General features: G+C 38.2%; 1 protein-coding gene across 4 annotated transcripts in view; it reads left to right on the plus strand.

The window, feature by feature from the left end:
* The window catches only part of POU2F1 (POU class 2 homeobox 1), a 197,543-nt gene that overhangs the window by 95,396 nt on the left and 83,398 nt on the right, over nt 1–18,749 (plus strand). For 3 of the 4 annotated variants that reach the window (XM_055403280.2, XM_088835996.1, XM_055403281.2), the window contains one exon: nt 12,790–12,855. In XM_055403280.2, the coding sequence (XP_055259255.2) occupies nt 12,790–12,855 (66 nt within the window). Of the gene's footprint in view, nt 1–6,616; nt 9,654–12,789; nt 12,856–18,749 lie in introns of those variants that run through there. The other variant, XM_055403279.2, reaches the window with a different exon arrangement.

An 18,749-nucleotide genomic window follows, 5' to 3' on the forward strand; every position in this document is an offset into this window, starting at 1 on the left:
AAGTTTTGCAAAGGAGACAAGAGCCTTGAAGATAAGGAGCATAGTGGCCGGGCATCGAAAGTGGACAATGGACAACTGAGAGCAGTCATCGAAGCTGATCCTCTTATGACTACAGAAGTTGCGAAGATTCCATGTCGACCATTTTATGGTCATTTGGTATTTCATGCAAACTGGAAAGGTGAAAAAGTTTGACAAGTGGATATCTCATGAGCTGACTGAAAATTTAAAAAAATTGTCATTTTGAAGTGTCTGCTCTTATTCTATGCAACAACAGCGAACCATTTCTCGATTGGATTGTGATGTGTGATGAAAAGTGTATTTTATACCAAATTGGTGACAACCAGCTCAGTGGTTGGGCCAAGAAAAGCTCCAAAGCACTTCCCCAAACCAAATTTGCACCAAAAAAAGGTAACAGTCACTGTTTGGTGGTCTCCCTGCCAGTCTGATCTTTCTGAATCCTGGTGAAACCATTACATCTGAGAAGTAGGCTCAGCAAATTGATGAGTGGCACCAAAAACTGCAAGACCCGCAGCCAGCACTGGTCAGCAGAATGGGCCCAGTTCTTCTCCATGACAGCATCCTACCGCACATTGCACCAGCAACACTTCAAAAGTTGAACAAATTGGACTATGAGATTTTGCCCCACCTGCCATATTCACCTGACCTCTCACCAACCAACCTCAGCTTCTTTAAGCATCTCAGCAACTTTTTGCAGGCAAAACACTTCTACAACCAGTAGGAGACAAAAAATGCTTGCCAAGAGTTCGTGAATCCTGAAGAAAGGATTTTTATGCTACAGGAGTAAACAAACTTATTTCTCATTGGCAAAAATGTGTCAATTGAAATGGTTCCTATTTTGTTATTAAAAATGTGTTTGAGCCAAGTTTTAATGATTTAAAATTTGCAGCCCTAAACCGTGATTGCTTTTGTATCAACCTAATATAATGGTTTCCAAATGTTGGTTTTCCTGACATTCTACTGTAAGGAAGAACTTTTTCTTCTCCCTGTTCATTTATTTTTATATAAGCATGGACTTATGACTTTCTGTGAGTAATAGTTATAATTCATCATTTTTTTTTCACATTGTCCAAATTGTCTAAAAGTTGGTCAATGGGAGACATTTCAAGCTGGCTTCTATTTCTTTTTTACATATTCCCATAATTTTTTAAAGCTTTTGCACTAGTAATTTCCTCACCAAAACAGTAAAAGAAGTAAAAAATAAAGGCTCAGTGAAACAACAGAATACCTCAATAAAGAAATAGAGAATATAAAGAGCTAAATGGAAGTTTTAGCATTGAAACCCATAATGACTTAAAGAAAAAACTCACTGGGTAGGCTTATAGTAGAATGGAGGGGACAAAGGGATCCTGAAGATAAAACAGTAGACATTACCCAATCTGAACAAGAAGGAAAAATAAAACAAATAAATGAACAGAGCCTTAGGTATCTGTAGGATTATGACCAAAAAAGACTACAACTAGAGAAGGAGAAGAGTGGAAAGAATGCAGGGTTGAGAAGTAATTAAAGAAATAATGGATACAAATTGCCATACTTGGCAGAAGACATAAACCTACACCTCCAAGAAACTGAGCAAATTCCAAACAAGATAGACCCAAAGAAATATGCAGGATACATCATAGTAAAATTTATGTAAAATTAAAGACAAAGGAAAAATCTTGACAATACAAGGAGATAAGTGGCACCTTATGTATGGGGAAAAACAGTTCCAATAATAGTGGATTAATCATCAGAAACCATGGAGGCTATGAGACATTTGCAAAATATTTTTCAAGTACAGAAAGGACTCAAAAATTCTATATTCAGGAAAATATCCTTCAGGAATGAAGGAAGAAATCAAGATATTCTTAGATGGAGGAAAACAAATAGAATTTGTTTCCAGCAGCCCTACCCAGAAAGAATATTTAATTTAAAATCCAACAGAACATATTCAGGACTTTTTTGCTGAAAACTTCAAAATACTAATGGGAGAAGTTAAGGAAGATATAGGGAAATGGAGAGATGTGCTGTGTTCATGGATTAGAAGATTCAACATAGGAGAGATGAATTCTTCCCCAATTGATTCACAGGTTTAATGTAACTCCTATTAAAATTCCTTTAAGATTTTTTTTTGTTTTTGCTTTTTTGTTGAAGTATGGTTGATTTTCATTGTTGTTAGTTTCTGATATACAGCAAAGTGAAATATGAGATCAGATTCTTTTCCATTGCTGCTGTGCTACTCAGTCACTTCATCGTGTCCAACTCTTTGCGACCTCTGCCCATGGGATCTTCCAGGCAAGAACACTGGAGTGGGCAGCCATTCCCTTATCCAGTGCATCTTCCTGACCCAGGGATCAAACCCACGGCTTCTGCCTGACAGGATTCTTTATGACAGAGCCACCTGGGAAGCCCTCCTTTCCTTTATAGTTGATTACAAAGCAGTATAATTCCTTGTGCTACTTATCTATTTTATATAGTAGTGTGCATACATTAGCTCTGTTAAGATTTTTATTAAGTATGGTTATCCTGAAATTAATACAGAAATGCAAAAGAATTAGAAAAGTTAATGAAATTTTGAAAAGAATAAAATGTGAAGAATCCATCTTTAATTTCAAGAGTTTTTATAAGAATCAAGGCTCAGTGTTAGGGACATTGACACACTGATTAGTAGAATAGAATAGAAAACTGAGAAATATCTATACAAGTACAACCAATGAATTTGTGACTAAAGTACAAAAACAGTGAAGGAAGAATAGTCTTTTCAACAAATGGGGGGGACAGGAACTTTCGCCCTAAATCTCACACTTGGATTAAAAACAGAAGAAAATTTTTAGGACATAGGCCTCAGTGAAAAATGCTTAATCATGACACCAAAAATACAATCCGTAAAAGAAAAAAACTGATAACCTGGACTTTATCAAAATTAAAAAGTTTTTCTGTGTGCATAACTCTGTTAAATGGATGGAAAGTCAGACTCCACAATAAGGAAGAATACTGGCAAAGCACATAACGGATAAAGGATTGTTATCTACAGTGTATAAAGAATTCTCAAAACTGAACCAGAAACAAACAAATCCATTAGAAAAAAAGAGATTTGGAGGGAATTCCCTGGCCGGTGGTTAGAACTCCATGCTTTCGTTGCCAAGGGTCCCCCGTTCAATCCCTGGTCGGGGAACTGAGATCCCACAAGTTGTGGGAAATGGCCAAAAGAAACAAAGCAACAGATTTTTGGATTTTTAGAAAAATTTAGGAAAAAATGGTCATGTCACTGAAGGTGATATATGAATAAGCATATTCTCTTCATAGATAAGCCCTTCAGGGGCTTCCCTGGTGGCTCAGACGGTAAACTGTCTGCCTGCAATGTGGGAGACCTGGGTTCGATCGCTGGGTCGGGAAGATCCCCTGGAGAAGGAAATGGCAACTCACTCCAGTACTCTTGCCTAGAAAACCCTATGGATGGAGGAGCCTGGTAGGCTGCAGTCCGTGGGGTCGCTAAGGGTCGGACACGACTGAGCGACTTCACTTTCACTTTTCACTTTCACACATTGGAGAAGGAAATGGCAGCCCGCCCCAGTGTTTTTGCCTGGAGAATCTCAGGGACCGGGGAGCCTGGTGGGCTTCCGTCTATGGGGTCACACAGAGTCGGACACGACTGAAGTGACTTAGCAACAGCAGCATCCCCATGGAAAAGAAACGCAAAAAAGCAAAATGGCTGTCCGAGGAGGCCTTACAAGTAGCTGTGAAAAGAAGAGAAGCAAAAAGCAAAGGAGAAAAGGAAAGATATAAGCATCTGAATGCAGAGTTCAAAGAATAGCAAGGAGAGAAATAAGAAAGCCTTCCTAAGTGATCAATGCAAAGAAATAGAGGAAAACAACAGAATAGGAAAACAAGAGATCTCTTCAAGAAAATTACCAAGGGAACATTTCATACAAAGATGGTCTCGATAAAGGACAGAAATGGTATGGACCTAACAGAAGCAGAGGATATTAAGAAGAGGTGGCAAGAATACACAAAAGAACTGTTCAAAGAAGATCTTCACGACCCATATAATCACGATGGTGTGATCACTAACCTAGAGCCAGACATCTTGGAATGTGAAGTCAAGTGGGCCTTAGAAAGCATCACTATGAATAAAGCTAGTGGAGGTGATGGAATTCCAGTTGAGCTATTTCAAATCCTAAAAGATGATGCTGTGAAAGTGCTGCACTCAATATGCCAGCAACTTTGGAAAACTCAGCAGTGGCCACAGGACTGGAAAAGGTCCGTTTTCGTTCCAATCCCAAAGAAAGGCAATGCCAAAGAATGCTCAAACTACCTCACAATTGCACTCATCTTACACACTAGTAAAGTCATGCTCAAAATTCTCCAAGCCAGGCTTCAGCAATGTGTGAACTGTGAACTTCCAGATGTTCAAGCAGGTTTTGGAAAAGGCAGAGGCACCAGAGATCAAATTGCCAACATTCCATTGGATCATCGAAAAAGCAAGAGTTCCAGAAAAACATCTATTTCTGCTTTATTGACTATGCCAAAGCCTTTGACTGTGTGGATCACAATAAACTGTGGAAAATTCTGAAAGAGATGGGAATACCAGACCACCTGACCTGCCTCTTGAGAAACCTGTGTACAGGTCAGGAAGCAACAGTTAGAACTGGACATGGAACAGACTAGTTCCAAATAGGAAAAGGAGTACATCAAGGTTGTATATTGTCACCCTGCTTGTTTAACTTATATGCAGAGTACATCATGAGGAACGCTGGGCTGGAAGAAGCACAAACTGGTATCAAGATTGCTGGGAGAAATATCAATAACCTCAGATATTCAGATGACAGCACCCTTATGGCAGAAAGTGAAGAGGAACTCAAAAGCCTCTTGATGAAAGTGAAAGAGGAGAGAGAAAAAGTTGGCTTGAAGCTCAGCATTCAGAAAACGTAGATCATAGCATCTGTTCCCATCACTTCATGGGAAATAGATGGGGAAACAGTGGCTGACTTTATTTTCGGGGGCTCCAAAATCACTGCAGATGCTGATTGCAGCCATGAAATTAAAAGACGCTTGCTCCTTGGAAGGAAAGTTATGACCAACCTGGACAGCATATTAAAAAGCAGAGACATTACTTTGTCAACAAAGGTCCATCTAGTCAAATCTATGGTTTTTCCAGTAGTCACGTATGGATGTGAGAGTTGAACTATAAAGAAAGCTGATCGCCGAAGAATTGATGCTTTTGAACTGTGTTATTGGAGAAGCCTCTTGAGAGTCCCTTGGACTGCAAGGAGATCCAGCCAGTCCATTCTAAAGGAGATCCGTTCTGGGTGTTCATTGGAAGGACTGATGTTGAAGGTGAAACTGCAATACTTTGGCCACCTCATGCGAAGAGCTGACTCATTTGAAAAGACCCTGATTCTGGGAAAGATTGAGGGCAGGAGGAGAAGGGGACGACAGAGGATGAGATGTTTGGATGGCATCACCGACTGAATGGACATGGGTTTGGGTGGACTCCGGGAGTTGGTGATGGACAGGGAGGCCTGGCGTGCTGCAGTTTGTGGGGTCACAAAGAGTCGGACACGACTGAGCAACTGAACTGAACTGAATGGAAAAGAATCTGAAAATATGTCTCTGAATCACTTTGCTCTATATCTGAATCACTATAAATCAACTATATTTAATAAAAAATATTTATTTTATAGAAGAGTATTTATTGACCTTTCCAGTGGAAACAGTTGTTACCTTACTAATCAGCTCCTAAACCATGTCTTGGTGGTGGTTTGGTCGAGAAGTTGTGTCCAGCCCTTTGGGACACCGTGGACTGCAGCCTGCCAGGCTCCTCTGTCCATGGGATTTCCCAGGCATCAATACTGGAGTGGGTTGCCATTTCCTTCTCCAGGGGAATCTCAACTCAAGAATCGAACCGGGTCTCCTTCATTGCAAGCAGATTCTTTACTGACTGAGCCACTTGGGAAGCCAAACTAGGTCTTAAGAGGAAAGCAGTTTATAATTGATTTAATTCATGCTGAAGTGTAAATAGCAATCCCACAAACCTCCCAGAAATGGTTGTTCTTTTTAAAAAGGATATTCTTTTTAGGTTAAGCTTTAATCTGCTATTTCAGACAGAGGACCAAATGAACATTTGAAGTAGAAGTTGCTCAGTCATGTCCAACTGTTTGTGACCCCATCCAGAATACTGGAGTGGGTGGCCTTGCCCTTCTCCAGGTGATCTTCCCAACCTAGGGATCGAACCCAGGTCTCCCGCATTTCAGGCGAATTCTTTACCAGCTGAGCCACCAGGAACATTTGAGACTTTGTGGAAAAACTCTCTGTTCCCCTCTTTCATATCTAAGTATTCCATGGTTGCTGCTGCTAAGTCGCTTCAGTCGTATCCGACTCTGTGCGACCCCATAGACGGCAGCCCCCAGGCTCCCCAATCCCTGGGATTCTCTAGGCAAGAACACTGGAGTGGGTTGCCATTTCCTTCCTTCTCCAATGCATGAAAGTGAAAAGTGAAAGTAAAGTCGCTCAGTCGTGTCCGACTCTTCGCGACCCCATGGACTGCAGCCTACCAGGCTCCTCCATCCATGGGAATTTTCAGGCAAGAGTACTGGAGTGGGCTGCCATTGCCTTCTCCGATTCCATGGTTAGGGGACTCTAATGGAGAAATGGTGGCCATCCCTTCCCCAATCCATCTGTGAAAGGCCTGGACAGCCTTCTAATATTTAAGCCTTCCTTCTAGAATGCACAGAGTACCTAGATCGAGAGTGACAGAAAGGGAGTTTCCTTCACCCTTACCACTGTGGCAGAGTCAGCAGCCTGGGTAAGGTGAGGCTTCACGTCATCCTGGATGGTTGCATCTCATGCTGCCTTCTCTCTCCCTCATCCTGAGCTGAAGATGGTGCGTTTTGCAGTAGGGGGAAGGGGGTCTCACATTTCATAGGAGCCTATGTGAGTTGGTGAGGTATAGGCCTGCTGTGCAGAAAGACCCTGTGGAACTCTCTTGACCTGAGGGAGAGGAGGGTTATTATAGTGCCCTGCACGTATCTTCCAGTAAACACTCCTTAGTTGCCTGTGATTGTCTGTCTGTAGCTATAAGTCATCCTTAGCTGATGTATGAAAGACCTGGTTGGCATGAGAAAGGTAGCTGAGTGGTATTTACCGCATACGATAGAAAAAGGTAGATTGTGAGGTGCAGAGAGAGTCTGTGATAAGTGCAGGCAGTAAGTGTAAAATTTTATGAAGGCAGAAGAAGGAAAAAAACATTTATTGACTGACATCCACTATATTCCAGTCACATTCATCTCTATGTCTCATATTTTCCTGCCAAGTAGAAGTTGTACAGTCCAATACAAATTGACTTGTACAGTCCAATAAAAATTGACTTGTTTCATTTTCTGTTCCATATTCTTGATTGTTTTAATACAAAGTTTTGCAAATTATTACTGAATAAAATCGATGTTCTTAGAAGATACACCACGTTTGTCCTGTCTTTACGTGTCTTCCCTGGCACAACTACCTCCTGCTCCATTGCAGGATCTAGTCTGAGAAGCACAAGCACGTTTATACTCACAGCAGCCTCTGAAAAAGATAGTATTTTACAGGTGAGAAAAGGAAGGTTCAAAGAGGGAAAGTCTCACAGTACTACATGTCAGTGTTAAATTTCTCCCCCAAACCCCCTCTCTCACAGATTTTGTGGTTCTATAAAACAGAAAAACTAGCAATATAAATAGAGAGCTGATCTAAAAGTTAAGAGGGCTTTTTGGTTCTGTTCCTAGCAAAGTTGTTGACTTGCAGGGAAATCTCTTGAACATCCCTTAGAGAAATCTTTTATTTCATTTCCTCATATGCATATTGTTTCATTTCATCCTTAATGTTAGGGAAAGGTATATGCATCCTTTTGAGGATCAGACACTTGGCATGCTTGAAGGTAGGTTCTGAATAAAAGCGATTATTAATGAAATGACACCGTTAAGGACTCTCACGCCTAGTGCAGTCTTCTGTGTGTCCACACACACTTGACTTTTAAACACAAAGTCATTGTCACCAATTACTGGTTTCCTTACTACACTGAAAATAAACTGTTTTAGTCTGCTGCTTGATTCAAGCCCTCCATGTCTACCAGTTCCCTAAATGTATAATTTGTACATAGGTATTATAGTGGCCAGGTGCTCAAGTTTTAATATCAGGAAAATCTGGTTTTAAATCCAGACTCCAAATTATTCGTGTGACATTAGGTAAAATACTTCAGCTATAAAGCTGTCCCTCAGTTTCCTTATTTAAAAAAAAAAGTAGTAATGCCTATTTCATGAGTTTTTAGAAATCTCTCAAACTATCTGATGATTACATTAGAATGTTGTCGTATGGTAATGCCTGCAAAATCTGGGATTGATGTTTTACCTTGTCAATTCATTTTAAATCGAATAAATATATTTTTGTAAGTATTTTAAGTTTAAAGATTCATATCCATTAAGTGAAATTTACTGGAAAATACTAATTAATTACACAATTTAATGACCCATTTTTTGATGATTGATATTGTAAATAACAAATTGTCATACACTTTACATTGATTTTGATGGGGGAAGGATATTTTGTGATATGTGGCATTCAGTTAATCTATTTGGCTAATTTGGTAGTATAAAAAAATTTGTAGCTAATGAGTTTTCATACTTTTGAAGATAATTTTATAGATGCTGCATTGCTTCCAGATATTTGTTGGTTCCTTGTTTTAAAGTAGGACTTTCCCCTGACAGTGTATGTTAATATTTGGAAAATTCTCTATCAGTAGGCTAGCACCATCTTGACAGCCCTGTGTTCTGCTTCTACCTTGCTAATTGTTTCCTTGGGATTATTTGGATTGTGTCGAAAGCTTTTTGCAAATCCTCTTATTACTGAAGTCATTGTTGCCAGCAGGAATAAGATTAAAGGTGCTTAAGTCTGTAGAGTTGTTTCTAATTTGTACGTGTCATTTCAGTGGCATTTTAACAGAACACTGTCTCCTGTCCCTCCCCTCTCCCTCAGTACTATCTTAAGTTAGGTCCAAGAAGCCAGACCATTGGAAGAAATCTCATTTTATCCTCCTAATTATTATGCTGGCACTCAGGAGATAATTTTTCCCTTCATGCACTGCCAATTAATATGCAAATAGACTGATAAATATTTATGCAATGATTTAAATTATGCAGGGGGTGCTTTCAGTGTATTCTGTAAATGAATTGTTCGTGGACTTCAAAGTGCTGGCTGCTGTGCTAACGAGGAGAGATTTGCATAAGGCCCTAATCACGCGCATACTGATTAAGCTTCATTATGGAAACTGCCAGCTGCAATCTTTGTTTCTATTTTATTACAAAAAGGGGAACTTTTCATGCTTCAGTTGCCTTGACAATGTCAGTCCTAGCTGGTAAGAGAGACTAAAACTACTCTGAGCAACTGAAGTTTCCTTATTCAGTTGAAGATTGCTATGGTGTAACTGAAGTTGTATTTTACTTCTCCCCCTAATCCACTTTCCACCTCCCACCCTTGTTCTCTAAAGAATATAGTGTAGATTTGTTAGAAATAGTAGTACCTTCTTTCTCCCACGCCAAACCGCTACCTGTTTCTTCCTTCCTTTGGACTGTCTGAACCTCTAGAAGATTTCACAGCAATGCTGGACTGCAGTGACTATGTCCTAGGTGGGTACCAGCACAGTTCTTTCTTATAAGCTTTAATATGGAAATAGTGTGTGTAGGGTTGACTATGCATAAATACTTAATCGCATATGCAACCAACTTGTGGGAGGGGGGAGAAGTGGACTGAGCTGGGAAGGAGAGCATTTGCAAAGCATAAGCCTGCTTGAATTTACAGTAAGTTCCTCCCTACCACAAGCTCTTCTGGTTCAGAGGATATTTTCAATAAATAGTGTGGATTTAGAGTTCTACTTGAATGGAGGACATTTTTGCTTTTTGGGAATTTCTGTTGAGAGCATTTCATATTGTTCTAAAAAAACAGTCTAAATCTGAAACAAGGTATAATGTGTACCTCGATAATATGTACATATTAGTAAAAATGGTTTGCATACTGAATATGAATATCTTATCTAAAAACCAAAAACACCTGGTGAAAAATAAGATGGAGCCATAGTACATAGTTGTTCCCATAAATCCTAATGCAGAAGGTAGTTGGAATGGTTAACTGCAGTAGGACTATTGATCAATTTCCAGATTTTAGAAACTGTTAACTATTTTCAAATTTTGATTAATACTAGCCTTGTTTATTTTTTAAAATCAACTTTGTTCTTCAGGAAACAATTTTTAAGTGCTGGAAAGCGTGTTTTTAGAGTTTTGTCCTAAAGAACAATAAGATTTGGGGAGAGAAATATGTGGCTTGAATATATAAACTGTCTTTGATTAAGGTTTAAAATAGATTGAGGCACTTTGGTTTTTAGATGTACTGTGACTATAGTGACCATATTTTGTGCTGAGTTTTTTCTGTTTATATGAAGAATTGTTGAAACCTCTTTGGGTTACTCTTGTCACATCTCCAAGTGATGTTATGAACCCCAGATTATTTTTTTTTCCTGTATGTAATTTTTCCCACTTGAAAAATGGAGGCTGTCCCCAACACCATTGCAGTTGCTCATAATAAAATGATAGATCTGAAAATGTTTGAATTTTTAGGCAGAAGGCATGGTCTAAACTAGTAATACTTAGACAACATGACAGAAATCACTATGAAAACGGGTGAATGACTAAAATAACAAACTGATGTCAAGAACAGAGTCCAAGAGCTGTAGACTGTACAGCTGTAGACTGTAGACTGTGTTTCGGACTCACACAGCCAGTTTAGTGTGCCTAGAGAGAAGAAAGCTTCAAACATAAATAAAACTTACTTGTATTTACTCTTTTACGTCTACTAAGTTGGGAGCTCAAGAAAGGAAAGTACCTTTTTGAATATTTTTGGCATTGTATTTTAGAATTAGAAATTCTGTTATTTTCAGTTCACAGTTAATATCATTTAAACATTTTTCCATTCTATTCCAATGTACAACATTCATAGTTGTATAGTTAGTCAGAATTTGGTTTTATTTATTTTTTTTTGTATGTGTATTAAACTTTGAGGTTTATTAGAAAATGCATAGAAGATTCACATCGAATATCTGTGACATAATTTTTAATTTATACATGTGGAAACCAAGATATGAATTATACAAGACCATGACTTGTTAAGAACTATGCCTACAGCTTTGTTTTTGTGGTTTGTGGGAAAAATTGTTACGCTTCTGATGAATGTTAGCTAGTTCATTATTTTTTCCCATTTTGTTTTAAAATATATTATAAAGGAAGCATTGAGCAGCATGTATGCTTTATTAGTATATTCTATTAGATTTATTGTGACTTTTGTTGACGTGCATAAGATTTTGGTTAAGTCATTCAGAAAGCTGATATTTACTCAGTTGTACACCTGTTGCTTTCAAAACTTGGTATACTTTCAGATGATATTTAAATTTTTCTGGATGGGTCTGGGAAGGAAGTTATAGAACTACCTTCATATGACTGCAGAGTTAACAAATTTGAACTCTGAACATGTGAAGAACAGAACAAAGATATGTTAGAACTGCTTAAGCCCATAAGGCAAGCATTTGTTTCAAAAACTGTATTAGAAAAGCCATTGCGCAGCTTCCAGACTGGAAATGAAATTTATGGGAGGATTTTTTATTCTTACCAGTTATGCCTATGGATAAAATAGCTAAGGGCAACATGATTGGGACTACTAACGATTATTTTGATTTTCTAGTTAAACATTTAAGCAGATGACAGAATGGGCTCTTGAGTAAAAAATCTGAATAAATACAGTTGAAGTATTATTCTCTACTAATGATTATAGTTAAGTGGTTCTTAACCTGATGGGCAGAAAATTTAGAACTTGCTTGATAGTTAACTTATTTGATTATAAAGATGCTAAGTTTCAGCTCACAAGAGAAATAGAATAAGATATATAATATAAAAAGTATAGTTTAGAGGTAGGAATAAAGTGCACTTGTTCTTGTTTTCCCTCTTGCATATCTTTTAAGGTGCTTAATATTGCTTGATGAAAACTTATTACTATGAAAGTGTCCATTTAGGATATCAAGGCAGTATCATTTTTAAGTGAATATGATTGTGACTTAATTTTGCAATTATTGGATGTATCTGTTATGCATTATAGTCCAGCTTCTTGTACTAGTTTATAATTGTATGAATTTGGCATATTTTCACTTTGATGCATGTTTAGTTTGTTTTGGGTGGCATGAAGAGTAAATATGGAGTTATTTTTCTTAGACATGTTTTCTTTTTATTCTGTTGAGTTATTGTCCAGTCTGTTATCAAGATTACCAGTAGCTTATTTAGGTTATAATTAATGAATATCTTTACTTATGAAAAAAGAAACTATTTGGGAATAACATATTTTACTTTGTGAGATATACTTCTCTCCCTCCCACCCCAATTTTGTTTCTGTAATATACTCTATGATTCATATTATAAATCATTTTCCTCTGTTTTATATTATACTCATAATTTTTCAGGTTAGATTTCTGTTATATCTGTTGGAAGAATCTTATATTTCTTTAAAAGATGGTTTATTTGTGGATCATTTCAGAGTTAAAGAAATCTTAAATTTCTTTCAGATGAAATTTTATTGTAGTTTCCAATGTTTCAATGTTGGCACCATCTCTCCTTGAACTTTAGGGCTGTAACATTAGTCAGTATTCTTAACCTTTTTGTTTGCCACAATTTTTACCTACCCAACCACATCCCCAAGTTTTAAACAATCTCCTCTAATTTATTGCAGACTCAAGAATGAACAATCCGTCAGAAACCGGTAAACCACCTATGGAGAGTGGAGATAACAACACAGGTAAGAGATGGTTCTCAGATCCAGCCTTTTAATTAAATGTAATAGGGCTAAAAGAAGAAACTTCCCATTTAACTCATTGTCGGTGAATAAAAACCAATGTGAGTATTGAGTTGTCAAAAATAAGTTAGTATTTGCAGGAACTGGGATTGTATTTACTTAAGGTTACGTAACTTCTGCAGATTGTTTAATCTTTTCCTGCTCTATATCAGAGAAACTGTAGAGTAGTTGAGAGAATAATCCTGTGGGTCAGTTAGCTCTGAGTATGAATTATTAGCAGCTTACTAGCTTTGTGACTTTAGGCAGTTTCCCCAATCTTTATTTGTTCACCTATAAAATGGGGCTAATAAATTTCACAGGTCTTTGTATTACAGGAAATGTATTAAACATTTTGGCAGCTATACAGTAGCCTTTCGGTAAAAAGTTGTTCCTGTCATGGGTATTAATCAAGATAGGAAATCTTATCCACTTTTAGTATAAATTGCATTGAAGTAATATTATTAATAAAAGTAGATAAAAACATATCTGTTCTTAATACATCCTTTTAATTGGTAATTTTTTAGAAAAAATTTATACTTGATTAAACTGCTTATCAGAAGATAATATCATAAAAATGAGGAAACTGAGACCCCCACCTTGGGAGGAGATGAGACTGTAGAGGATAGGTTGTCTCCACAGCCCATACTCTTGACTCCTGATATCTGACTGTGTATCTTTATCTGCCAGAGACGGTACAGGGACTTCCCCAGTTTCTAGTAAAGGCGTAAATTATAAATATACAACCACTTAAGAAGGGATACCCAGAAAGTAATAGTTTCACTAGGTTTTTTACTAGCAAAGAGGGTTGCCTCTTTGACTTGTCATTTTTAAAATGCCTAAATATTTTTTTTAAAAAAGTCTAAAAAGCCTAACTATGGGAGATAGCAGGACTTCCCAGGTGGCACTAGTGGTTAGGAAGTGACGTGAACTCACTCAGTCGTGTCCTACTCTTTGCAACCCTATGGACTGTAGCCTGCCAGGCTTCTTCATCCGTTGGATTTTCCAGGCAAGAGTACTGGAGTGGGTTGCCATTTCCTTCTCCAGGGAATCTTCCTGACCCAGGGATTGAACTGGGGTCTCCCACATTACAGCCAGACTCCTTAATGTCTAAGCCACCAGGGAAGTCCACTGCCTGCCAATGTAGGAGACTCGGGTTCAATCCCTGTATCAGGAAGATCCCCTGGAGGAGGGCATGACAACCCACTCCAGCACTTTTCCCTGGAGAATCACGTGGACAGAGAAGCCTGGTGGGCTATGGTCCAGCGGGTCGCAAAGAGTCAGACAAGACTGAAGCAACTTAGTACACACACACACAGAGGAGACAGTAAAAATGAGATTCCCTCTTGGAAACTGTCTTTGTTTTACACCCCTCCCAGCTATAGCATCTTTTAATTTGAAGTAGATGAGTTGAACCAGTGTAGGAGCTTCCTGCCTGTATTTCTTTCATTTAAAATTTTTCTGTACCTGGAGATACTTGTTAATCTTTTAATCTTTAAAACATACCTGCTTCTTTATATGAAACTGAGCAGTGAGGTTTCCTGTTGTATTTAACATGTCTCTCAAATTACTCTGAGGCTAACCAGATAGACTGCGGTAAATACATCCCGAGAAGGGAAGGGCAGCATTCTGCTCTGTCTAAAGTGTCAACCTGTTTCCTTTATATCTCCTGTTTGGGTTCCATCTTGCTTTTTTTTTTTTGGTAGCTGCAGTCCCTCTGCCAGTATTTGGCCAGCTAACTTAGGTGTGGGACTTGTTTGCAGAGAGAAATAAGGCAGTTAGTTGATACCATTAAGACGCTAGCAGAGAATGAGCAGGACACCTATGCCAAAAGAACAGATTCAAAGATGAGTCGTGTATTTCTTAAAGAAGGGAAACAGACCCAGAATGATTGGATAACACTGCGAATGTTCACTGTATCGGATTCCTTCGGAACCCATCACTATAATAGAAGTTTCAGTAGCTACCATTTATTGAGTACCACATTTAATAAAACCCAGATGACATGTTTTTAAAAATCTTAAGCACTATATGCATTACCTGGTTTTAACTTGAGTTCTTATGAGAGCCCTGCAAGTTAGGTATTATTTCAGCAAATAGGAAATTGAGGCACAAAGCCAGCCAGGAAATAAAGGCAGGATCAGGATTTATACCCAACATACAGTTCATGCCCAGCATATGGTTCCTCCCATGACTGCAATAAAATAAAACTGAAAATTTAAGCAACATTTTGCGTATATATTTCAGGTCTAGAACCATTTATGGAGTGTGTAAGGTAAATTCTAGCTGAAACACTTGCTGAAATAGTCTCATGAATGTCTTGCCCTGTTTTAAGATGGAGTGCTTGGTAGACTCATTCCTACCATAGAGCTGAGCGTTATGAGTTTAGGTGATTTACTTTTTAATGTCTCTAAAACTGATTTTGTGGGTGGTGCTTTCTTAGACTTTTTTTTATTTCCATCACCAGCAGTAATGGTTGATTTTACAAAATAGGGGGAATTTGTATTCTTTTTTCTCAAGAATTACTGCTAATGCAATAATAATAGAAGCTGGATCAAACATGAGATGATCTTAACTCTGAAGCGTGATGACTCACACTTTCTGTATGTTGACTGAAGCATTTGTTGCCTTTATAAAATTACAAATTACTTCCGTGTGATAGGCTTTTATATTCACTTGAGGATAACCTTGAATGTCAGTTTCTTAAATGGTGACAGTCTGTCACTGTGTTGTTAGTGTCGCCCACTGATGTCAGGTGGTTAGCTCAGGAGCATAAAAATAACATTTGAGTTCCAGTTTGGGTAGCAAATCACCATGTCTGATACGTTGAGTGTTAAATTACAGTTTATTGGTACTTCACTGGTGGTCCAGTGGTTAAGACTGCATGCTTCCACTGTAGGGCATGTGGGTTCAGTCCCTGGTTTGGGAACTAAGATCCTACATGCTGTGTGACACAGCCAAAAAATAAAAAATAATAAAATTATAGTTTATTCAAATAATTACATGCTTATAAATTGATTTTTATTTAAAAATATAACAAACAAGTCTGAAGATTAATTGTAAAGAATATATGGGTTCTTGAATTTTGTTAGTTTATGAATAACAAATGAAATTTTTAGTAGAAAAGAACTCAGCATTATAATAAAACTGAAGTTTCACATTTTCTGGATTCAGAATACTTTTGTGTAGATTACTACGATTTTAAACATTTTAGGAAAAAATAATTTTTCATTTGTGACATTTTAAAAGAATGTATTATAAGAGTATTTAAGATTATGTTGAGACGGTACTTTGCCTTTCTCCAGCCAGAGTGATTTATTTAGGTTGAGCAGCTAAGTCTGACAATGCACTTTTGTCAAATAGCCCTTACATGTTCACAGAAAATCTGTTGTTTAGGTTTATTAATTTATTATTAAGTGTGTGCCTATCCTATATGTATAATAATAATAATATTTCACTTGGTGTTATTAAAAGATGTTAGTACAAATAAATGAGACACCTTCAGTCTTTGAAGAGTTAGCAGTCCGTTGGAGATGAGACAGATACGCAGGTGACAGGTTCAGGGTAGATTGTGGTAATTTAGGAGGAGGTATCGGAGAAGGCAATGGCAAGCCACTCCAGTACTCTTGCCTAGAAAATCCCATGGACGGAGGAGCCTGGTGGGCTGCAGTCCGTGGGGTCGCTAAGGGTCGGACACGACTGAGTGACTTCACTTTCACTTTTCACTTTCCACTTTCACACATTGGAGAAGGAAATGGCAACCCACTCCAGTGTTCTTGCCTGGAGAATCCCAGGGACGGGGGAGCCTGGTGGGCTTCCGTCTATGGGGTCACACAGAGTCGGACACGACTGAAGTGACTTAGCAGCAGCAGCAGCAGCAGGAGGAGGTATAGAAAAGCGCCATGGTGATATTTCATAGGCCAGGTGGAGTGAGCCACCAGAGAGAGATGTTAAAGAAAAACAACCGGGAGAGCTGAGGCAGGAGAGGCAGGCTCACAAGTACGGAAGGAGGGCAACGAAGCTAGAGAAAGACGCGCCCCCTTTCCTGCGGAGGAGGCGAGGGCAAAATCAGACGTGACAGAGTACTGAGGCGGAGCGGAGACGGAAAATGAGGAGCAACGCACGTTAGGTTCCTCCATTTTTCTCGTTTTTCATCTGAGAGGAAGACAGGGATAAGAGTAGTAATAATGGCAGCGTTCACCGTTGGTTGAATTCTTACTATATGTGCGTGGCTAGCTGCTTTATTGTATATACTTTATATCATAATTGATAAAAGTAGTATTATGCCTATTTTACAGATAAGGGAAATAAATTCAGAACTGTTTAGTAATTTTTGATTGCAAAGATCTTGAGCCTTTTTTTTTTATCTCATACTGCCTCAAAGATTTTGAATGAGATGGATTTGAGGGTTTGAGTAGAGTTAGTGAATTTTGACATAGTTACCTTTAAGGGATTGATTAAAATAAATAAAATGTTAATAAGCTTCTCGAGGTCAAATTAAAGAGAGTAGATGTATGGCTTAATCTAGCCAACAGGAGTATATGACTTTTCTATAGCCTAGCTCAGGAAGTCCAAGATCAGAATTGAAGAAAATGCAAGATTGTATTATTTTTCCAAATAATATCATTTCAATAAAGTACCCATCTAGATAAGAGGGAGTAGTGATGATATTTCTTATAACACAGCTTTCTGTACAAGGATGCTGGAAAAGATACTTCCTCTAGGGGAAACGGTAACTCTACTTCTTTCTCCAAGCCTTTGGTAACCTCTAATCTGTTTTCTGGGGTCGCAAAGAGTCGGATACAACTGAGCGACTGAACTGAACTGAACTGAATCTGTTTTCTGTCTCTGAATTTGCCTATTAAAGATACTTTACTTAAGTGGAATTATGCAATACATTCTTTTGTGTCTGATTGACTTCACTTAGCATATTTTCAAGTTCATCTGTGTTGTACAATATATAGCTGTATGTTTATGTCACATTTTGTTTATCCATTCATCTGTTTATGGACACTTGGGTTGTTTCCATTGTGAATTGTGCAGCAGTGTGCATAGTTCTTTGGAATGTATAACTAATTGTGAAATTGCTGGGTAAAACAGCACAATTTTATTATGGCTTTGGAGGTCAGAAGTCCTAAGCTGCGTTCCTTCCAGAAGCTCTGTGGAGAGAATTCATTTCCTTCTCTTTTCTAGTAGCTTCTATAGGCTACCTATGTTCCTTGGTTTATGACCTCTTCCTCCATCCTCAAAGCCAGAAGTAAAGTGTCTTTAGGTCTGTCTGCCTGTCTTCCTCTCTCTCACACTGCTGCTCCTCGTATCACATCTTCTCTGACTCTCCTGCCTTCCTGTCTCTTACAAAGACCATTTTGTGGTTACGCTGGGTCCACCCAGATAATCGAGCATAACACCCCCATCTAAAGACCCTTGACCTGATCCAGTCTGCAAAATCTTTTTTACCCTAGAAGGTAACTATTCACAGCTTCTGGGATTAAAGTGTGGACATCTTTGAGTGGTCATTCTGCCTGCCACAGTACTTTATCCTAAATTAAATCTGATTAACTGTATTATAGATGACAGTTGGAGACCAGAAGTTGCATAACGTTTTATAAACTTAGGTAAGAAAAACCAAGGCATTTTCTTTAATGTAAAAATTATTAGACAAACGTTAAGCCTGGCTCACTTTTTAATCAGAGAGCAGATTTCTTTCATCAGTATTTCTGACAAGTGTTCATCTACCCTGAGCTTGGACTCATCCTTTTACAGGGAACAGTTTTTAATGCATCCTGTTTTGCTGTTGTATGACTGTGTTATCTATATTCTTGAATTGTGCCCTTAGCAGTAACACAGATTAAAATGATTTT

This window comes from Moschus berezovskii, chromosome 4 (assembly GCF_049115385.1).
Source record: "Moschus berezovskii isolate FMDL1 chromosome 4, NW_MosBer_1.0, whole genome shotgun sequence".
Classification (NCBI taxonomy): Eukaryota; Metazoa; Chordata; class Mammalia; order Artiodactyla; family Moschidae; genus Moschus; species Moschus berezovskii.